This window comes from Mytilus galloprovincialis, chromosome 2 (genome assembly GCF_965363235.1).
Source record: "Mytilus galloprovincialis chromosome 2, xbMytGall1.hap1.1, whole genome shotgun sequence".
Taxonomy (NCBI): Eukaryota; Metazoa; Mollusca; class Bivalvia; order Mytilida; family Mytilidae; genus Mytilus; species Mytilus galloprovincialis.
This window is the reverse complement of record NC_134839.1, coordinates 104,107,625-104,116,859: the sequence shown is the minus strand read 5'-3', so window position 1 is coordinate 104,116,859 and position 9,235 is coordinate 104,107,625. Positions and strand designations below refer to the sequence as shown.

General features: G+C 33.1%; 1 protein-coding gene across 1 annotated transcript; it reads right to left on the bottom strand.

The window, feature by feature from the left end:
• Nucleotides 1-2,252: 2,252 nt before the first annotated feature.
• LOC143065214 (antistasin-like) lies at nt 2,253-4,784 on the bottom strand. The gene is made up of 3 exons (XM_076238644.1): nt 4,631-4,784; nt 4,192-4,293; nt 2,253-2,368 (listed from the first exon to the last, which is right to left on the bottom strand). The coding sequence occupies exons 1-3, from the start codon at nt 4,683-4,685 to the stop codon at nt 2,286-2,288; spliced, it is 240 nt and encodes a 79-aa protein (XP_076094759.1). The 5' UTR covers nt 4,686-4,784; the 3' UTR covers nt 2,253-2,285.
• Between the last annotated feature and the right edge of the window lie 4,451 nt (nt 4,785-9,235).

Genomic DNA, 9,235 nt, shown 5'->3' with positions numbered 1-9,235 from the left:
AAAACCGAATTATATTTTGTTTTTAGAAAATTGATATGCTGTTGCCAACGAACAGACATAATCATAGGTCACTGATTTTGTTTTTAAAAAATTTTGATTGGGTTTTTACAGAAAAAAAGTTTTACAAATGCTTGAAAAGTAAAAAAAAAATATGGATTTGAAGCCGTCAAACCCAAAACATAACGAAGAAACTGTTGTAACGTGTTCTTTTTTATTATTATTATTTTCAAATCATTGAAGTTGGTGTATTGAGTATTAAACCGAATATCATTTTTGAGAGAGAAAACAATCCGAATTAAATCCGAGAAAAAGTATTGATTCAAGATACATGAGATAACTGCAATAATTTTTATCCACTAGTAAGATGCAAATGTTTCCTGTAAATTTTAGAAATCTTATTAAATCATACTTCAAAATAATTAGTAACTCTAATCAAACAGAATTATTAACAGTTACAGACGAATTTGATCAGTTAACAATGCCAAGCTATAATGACGGATAATGTTGAGGATATCAATTACCTCAATCTCTTAATCAACAGGAAGATGACATTATTCAGTCATGATGGATGTTTCTGGCTCCAAAGATAACCCCAAAAGCATGAAATCAATGAAATTAATCGTGCATGTTTCGGTTCCAGTCTAAAAAAATGTCTCCGAAAGAAGGCACTGTTCACACTAAGTATGAATGTTGTATTGCCTTTCCCCGTTAAAGAAGGCACTGTTCACACTAAGTATGAATGTTGTATTGCCTTTCTCCGTTAAAGAAGGCACTGTTCACACTAAGTATGAATGTTGTATTGCCTTTCTCCGTCAAAGAAGGCACTGTTCACACTAAGTATGAATGTTGTATTGCCTTTCTCCGTTAAAGAAGGCAATGTTCACACTAAGTATGAATGTTGTATTGCCTTTCTCCGTCAAAGAAGGCACTGTTCACACTAAGTATGAATGTTGTATTGCCTTTCTCCGTTAAAGAAGGCACTGTTCACACTAAGTATGAATGTTGTATTGCCTTTCTCCGTCAAAGAAGGCACTGTTCACACTAAGTATGAATGTTGTATTGCCTTTCTCCGTCAAAGAAGGCACTGTTCACACTAAGTATGAATGGTGTATTGCCTTTCTCCGTCAAAGAAGCCACCAAACGTAATACAGCTATATGATCACTAATCATCATTGGCTGGGCATCGGAAATCAAAGCAATGGCATTTTATACTGGGGGATAAAACCAAAAGTAAGCCTCTTCAAATACATTGCCAGTGACCACTTTCTTATTAGCTGTTTTTCAAGAATATATAGCAGGAACCCATTCTAGCAAGTAAAGCGATCATTAGGTCTGGGTTTTTTTCTCAAAAAGTTTGTATATAAACTTCTAAACAGTCACTCTCGGTCATGGTCTTAAAATATATAAAGAAATCCCGACCTAACAAAATGTAATTCAAACAAAAGAAGGCCAACGGCTAGATTTATGACAAAATAACCAACGACAGCAAATGAATTACAGAATCCTAATTTGGAACAGGCATAGTCCCATACCAGTCATGTCAATAGCCAATTTTCCGTGTCGAAGGCCGTACCTTGACCTTTAATGGTTTACTTTTATAAATTGTTACTTTGATGGAGAGTTGTCTCATTGGTACTCATTCCACATCTTCCTACATATAAATAGTGAATGGTTATTCAATTTCAGAACGTTATTTATATGGCAGCTAGAGCCGCACTCCAGATGGTCTTTATTTACCAATTATAGTAACAAAGTGACATTTCGTGCAATGTCTTTTTCATGTCAAGTAGTATTTTCACCATTTGGGGTTCGTTTAATTGGTGGAAAAATAAGTTGTCATTGCATAACTATAATTGTAGCAGTTGTAACCCGTAGTATAAATATATAATTTTAGGTCTATGTCGGCAAAAATGAACAATTGTTGCATTTGGAACGAAACTGTCGAATGGCTTAGTAAATCTCGCGCTTCCCACGGTTCTCGTCCTCCTCAACAATATACACACATATACTCTACGATAAACAATACAATATCTTGTGAAGAAGTGAACAAATACAGACTTTTTAATTACACATAGTGATTGGAAAAAGCAAAATTTTCATAAAGACATATTGTTTCCCTTTTTAATCATTGATCCTATTTCAAGACGAAGACAACAATCTTCGCGTCCCAAATTTCGAATGTAAATAATAAAAACGAAAAGATAAATGAATACTTCTCGTGAGGTTTGGATATTTAAAAATAACAAATTACATATGTTTTTATAGAATTCTTTATTTCATTAAGTTTATCCTTTATTCAATCTGAGTAAATCCTTTAAGGATGTGTGTGGTCTTGTGTTAATACAGTTTGGTCCTGGAGACGTACAACCTAAAACGAGAACAAAACAGGGTTAAGCAAACTCAAAAGGCAACAGTCGTTCTTTTCAGAACTGTTTATACTAGTAAACATAAAAGAAAATACATATTATATAGAACAGTTCAATGCATGCTACATTTAGTTGATGAATTTATAATCATCCCTTCGAAAATAGTATGGACGCCATCACAAGTTACGGAACGTCCGTTTCATAGATGATAGCGAATATGTTTCTAAAATGTATATTTTAACTAAAGTCCCGCCTTTCACCTCTTTTCTATGTCCATGAATGAATGTAATTTTATAGGAAATTCCACGATAAAGAATATTACAAGAATGTATTACTTAGTGAAAGTAATTATAGTTCTGGAGGTGCGTTTCTTGTGTTTTTTAAGGAGATTACATTTAATTAATTTAGGTGGGTGTCTTAAAATCTAATGGAGGTATACATTTTGTGAGTTAAGGTAAGAACAATATATTGTCGAGCTGTATATCTTTTAACTTACAGTAGAGTCCCCGGTCTCCGCGCGGCCGGTGATATCGTTCATTACATGATTTAGTCATATCAGCAATGGTTCACAACTGAAATAGTTCTTGTAATTATTTTAGTCTTCCGAAGGGACAGAAAAGATGAAAATGATCGGCTTGTTTAAGAAGCATGCGCGTAATCACCGGGTTTTCCCTATATTTCCCAACTTCGTTCCGAGCCATAAAAATGAACGGAAAAAAATATGTAACACAGCAATAAACGACAACCACTGTATTACAGGCACCTGACATGGAACAGGCACATATATACTGAGTGAACGTGGCCGGGTTCTTGTAAATCTCAACAACAAAAAGACACTAAGTATAGATCTAAGAGTACTCGCAGTTACTGACAGCTAGTTCAAAGCCACTAACAACTAATACAATCATGCATCTAAGACTAAATTATCAATCAGTATATATCCGACATCCAATGTATTTTGTGTAAAGACATCATAAACAGTAAGAGAACAACATGACCTTATGTAATGCCAAGATAAAGGTATCGACAGATTGTATCCATGAATGTGTGCTTTTAATTTACTGATTACATAATCAATATTAATACCAATAAAACCAATATTCAAATGAATGATGTTTGTAACATTTTAGAATAATTATAAAAAAAAGAAGATGTGGTATGATTGCCAATGAGACAACTCTCCACAAGAGACCAAAATGACACAGAAATAAACAACTATAGTTTATTTAAAATATCGATAAGTTTACAATGATCGTTTCTAAATTTCCGGGCACGGTAAACAACATCTCCATAAACATGAGGATATGCTATCCCCTTTGAAATAGCAAAAACTGCAAAACCAAATCTTTATCATCTATTGGAGAATTGAGTTTAAGGTTTTGAATAATTTGTGAAAACGAAGTTAGCTTAAATAATTTACCAATAATACATAGATTACGTTCGTTTAAATCAGAAACGTCACAACAGAAACTCTGTATCTGTGTGCAGATTGACATTTCAGCCTGAGAGATTATCGTTTACTACTTATTAAATGAAATTGGGGTTTGAACTTGGGTTTAATGTTTACATGCTAATATGATAACTGTAAATTGCAATTATTTCTAATATGCCGGTTTATTGTTTGATTTTGAATGTTAATTCTGCATGTTGTTATGATCCTTTAATTTAAAAATCGATTTATAAAAGTCGACGTATCAGTCGACACACAAAATCCAATTGTATATCGTTCGAAGCTATAGGATAGTTTACCGAATTTTCTTTTATAACAAACACAAAAATACAAGAAACCAGCACACACATCCTAAACTAGCAGAGAAAACCTTACAACGACAAAGAATACACCCATTGTCATCGGCTTGGAACATGCTACCAGGACAAATTCTTCTACATCTGACACGATTGCAATCCCCGCTTCTTTCAGTGGTTCCTATAAAAATCATTGATTAATTTCAACTAATATCGGAATAATTGCCAGACTTTAGAAGTGGTGTGCTCTCATTGTTGTTATAAACAATTGGTTTAAAACACATCTTATTATTCAGAAAATCAATACATCTACTTTTTTTTTAGTTCGTATTATCCTTTCTAAACCAGGAGTTAAAACTATTAATCATAAAATATTCTAAAAATGTCTTTTATTTCTGATGAATACCATACTTTTGTTTTTAAACCCATCTATATAACCGTACACTGATTAATGAAAAGTAGAACGGGTATACTTGAATATTTTGTCATTTAATTAAATTTAATCATGATTTTCTTACCATAATTAATGAGGATGCCAATAATAAGTAAACATATGTAATATTTTCCGTCCATCTTTCTGACAGTTTGGTTGTGCTTTGCGTGATGATGTGAACCTGAACATTGATACCTGAAAATATATATTACATTTTAATGAGATATTTTTTCCTGATATGCCAGACCGCGTTTTGATTACTGGAATGTATTTTGCCTGATTACTAGAATGTTTAGTTTATTCGCCTTACAACGATTGATTTCAGCGAATTGTTTACTTTGAAAGTAGGGTTCAAATTACGTATACAGTTTTAAACAAATCAATTTATAATAAACTCATCATATACCATGATTGAAATTTTATATTTTATATTTGTGCCAGATTTTATACTAAATGACCCTTTAATTCCAATAGCTAAGCTTTATAATTGATATTATTGTGTCTAAATATCGTTGATACATTTTCTATAATAATTATGCTCAGTAAAGGCAACAGTAGTATACCGCTGTTCGAAATTCATAAATTGATAGAGAAAAAACTAATCCGGGTTACAGACTAAGGTGAGGGAAACACATCAACTATAAGAGAATTAGTTATCAAAGGTACCAGGATTATAATTAAATTCGCCAGACGCGCGTTTCGTCTACATAAGACTTACCAGTGACGCTCAGATCAAAATAGTTATAACGCCAAACAAGTACAAGTTGAAGAGCATTGAGGACTCAAAACTACGACACAACAGAACACACAACATCAAAATGTAACACACACAGAAACAAACTATAATATTACAATGGCAATTTTCCTGACTTGGTACAAGGACATTTTAAGAAAAAAAATATGAACCAACCGGTATACGTCAATGAGACAACAATAAGACAACACAAGAAAAAGAAGCGCCATCTAGCGGTCAACATACGGTCTTAAGCGATATATCTGTCTATAATAAAATTGAGAATGGAAATGGGGGAATGCGTCAAAGGGATCATGTATACCAGGCACTAAATAGCACTGTAAGCCTACTCAAATTGTATTTTCCAATTAAATATTATATTAATACTATTAATTATAGTTACTAACAATTCACTTGGAAATTCAGGATATATCGAATAACACCAACACAGATAATTCTTGGACCAGCACCAGTCTGTCGTATGCTACTTGTAGAATTTAAACAAGTAACGAAGACGTGAGCATCCTTCGCTCCACTGGACACCAAAATGCACAAGTGTGCTTCCTTACAAACAACGTTATAATGAAAATTCTGCCAAACGCTCTATTTAACATTCGTTTCTATAAGTAACACAACGGGTGCCACATTTGGAGCAGGATCTGCGTACCCTTCCAGAGCACGTGAGATCACCCCCAGCTTGTAGTGGGTTCGTGTTGCTGTCTTTAGTCTTTTATGTTGTGTCTTATGTACTATTGATAATTTGTTTGTCTTTTTCTTTTTTTAGCCATGGAGTTGTTAGTTTATTTTCGATCTATGAGTTTAAATGTCCCTCTGGTATCTTTCGACCCTCTTTAATAGAAAGCGGGCTTCAAATATATATTATAGCGGTATACCCTGTATACCACCATTCCCCATGTGAAATTGAAAAATCGCCTAAAAGAAATAATCCACAATGCCTTTCAACATAAAAATGGTAGCATACGCTAAAAATTTATTACTTTGGGATTTCATAAGGCAAATTTCGTTAATAGTGACAAACAAAAAGGTAAAACATGCTACACAGAAGAACAAGTGGTCAGTATGCTGGAGTTTCTTATCGACAACATATTTGTTGAGTTTGGAGGTAGACTTTTCCAACAAATTGTCGGCATTCCTATGGGAACAAACTGTGCGCCTTTTCTTGCCGACCTCTTGTTATTTTCATATGAATCGGATTCCTCCAGACACTTGTCAAAAAACAAGAAGATCAAAGAAGCCAGATTATTTAATTTCACTTTCAGATATATTGATGATGTTCTTTCTATAAACAATCCGAACTTTTCTGATTGTGTTCCATTAATATATCTCCCAGAACTAGAGATTAAAGAAACAACGGACACGGCTTCCTCCGCCTCACTTTTAGACTTACATCTCGAATTTGACTTACACAGTCATCTCAGTACCAGAATCTATGACAAACAAGACGATTTTAATTTTGAAATTATAAATCATTTCCCCCACCTTAGTAGCAATATACCAACTTCACCTGCATATGGGATATATATTTCCCAACTTATTCGATATTCAAGAGCTTGCAGCTCCTACTCAGACTTTGTAATACGTCATCAGTGTCTGAGTAGAAAGTTGATGAACCAGGGATATGTCAAAGAACGTCTCGTCCTTTTTCTAAAAAAGTTCATCGGAAGGTACCAAGACCTTGTTGGTAAATATTCTGTATCAACTTCACAAATAATACACGATGGTCTTGATGTATAGATTCTGCTTACTTATGTTGTTTATCATCTTAACTACGTGTTTTATAGTACTTTCATTTGTCCTTGTTCTATTCTTTTATTTGTCTTTGTTAATATCACTTTTACTATTAAGTCTGTTTTTTGTTATATTCTTTTGATGTAACTCTGTGCTTATGTATCCCATCATACTTTGAACGACAAAATTATTTTATGATGTGACTCTGTACCTATGTATCTTGTCATACTTTGAATGACAAAATTATTTTATTTATTAATATTACTTTTACTGTTATGTCTGTTTTCAGTGATACACATTTGACGTGACTCTGTAGTTATGTATCTCATCATACTTTGAACCACACTATTATTTTATTTGTTATTATTTCCTTTACTGTTAAGTCTGTTTTTGTTATATCTATTTTACGTGATTGTATTTATGTATCCCGTCATACTTTGAACGACAAAATTATTTCATGTCTACCTGTGCGAATTTCAAACGCGCAATTTTACACCAGTACTTAAAACCCTCCATCCTTTATGGGTGCATTTGACATAGATAAATTAAATCGTATAATATAAACAAAATGAGGATGTTAAATTTGATGTATGCCTTTTGTGCTTCTTCGTTACATTTGTTGTTTTTATAGTGATTTAGATGATAACACAATGTTGACTGCTGTACCCCTATTTTTTACCTTTTTACCTATTGTGTCTGTTTGTTTTGTTCACGCATCGGTGATAATATAATGGAATTTGATGCGACTGTCATACAAGTTAGAGGTTTAGCTAGCTATAAAACCAGGTTCAATCCACCATTTTCTACATTTGAAAATGCCTGTACCAAGTCAGGAATATGACAGTTCTTGTCCATTCGTTTTTGATGCGTTTTGTTATTTGATTTTGCCATGTGATTATAGACTTTCCGAATTGATTTTCCTCTGAGTTCAGTATTTTTGTTATTTTACTTTTTTCAAGGAAACTAAAGACACTACATTTATTGTGAATCAGATATGGAATGAAAAATCTAAAGATATGTTAGGAAGCAATATTCATCTCTCTGTTTTTCCATAAAATTAATGGTTAATTTAGTAACAAATATCTTAGTTTAAAACAGGACAAAATGGAAGGAAACAATCAAAATCCATTAGTTGAAGAAAAACAAATAACAACATAACCCTTCAAAAAGGATGAAAAGGAGTTCAATTATTGACAAGTTAACATGAACAGGCAGCACAAAATCTTCGATGAGTGTTTAAAGAACCACTTATGTCTTCGATGAGTGTTGTAACATCACCACAAAGTCTTCAATGATTTTTTTTGGTTGAAATATAAATTAAAAGAAACTGAAGTCTATACATTTTGTTCAGAAATTAGAGAAAATATTTTTCACATTTTCTGGAAATGTCACACAAAACTTCTGGCTATTCATTATAAATTGGATTAGAAATTATGACATCGTCTTGCCTTTCAGTGCAACAGAGGTCATTTTAGGTGTGTCTGAGGATTTTGCCAACAGTAAAACAGTTAATAATATCTTCTTGTTGTTTAAATGCTATATATACAAATCTAGATGTAAGCGCATATTGCCCACAAAATATGGTGGGGTGGAATATTTAAAATATTGGATTAATATAGAAAAATATCTGTATGTTTCTTAACCTCTGCACCAAAAAAAAAAAAAAAAAAAAAAGTGGCAATTATTAGAAACAGCTTTTATTGCGATCCCAATAATACCTTACCACAGATTCCCCTGATAGTTACCTGTCCATTTAAACTTTTGGCAGTTCTATTGTCCCATTGAAAACATACAACAGGTATTGTTCTCTGTAATAGCTATCCATGAGGACGCGGTGTGTCAGTGTAAGATCACCTGATCTAACACTGATACACCAAGTCCGAATGGGATAACTATTTTACATCCCAGCTGTTTTAGATTAGACGAAAAACCATTTACAAGTCATAAAATTTAGTTTATAGTGTATACCCTTTATGATCCCCGACCACGATGATTAAATATGAAACAATGTGAAATCGCCCCACTGGCCAAACGGCCCACACTAGATCGCCATTTTATAAAAAATCGCCCCACTCTTGTTTACCGACTCGACCCACTTTTGAAAAAGTGTAATATTAAATTACACAATCAATCTGAAAACTCATTTATTTACGAAAAGTGTTAAAACCCCTACTGAATAAAGGTCTGCCAACTCGCCCCACTTATAAA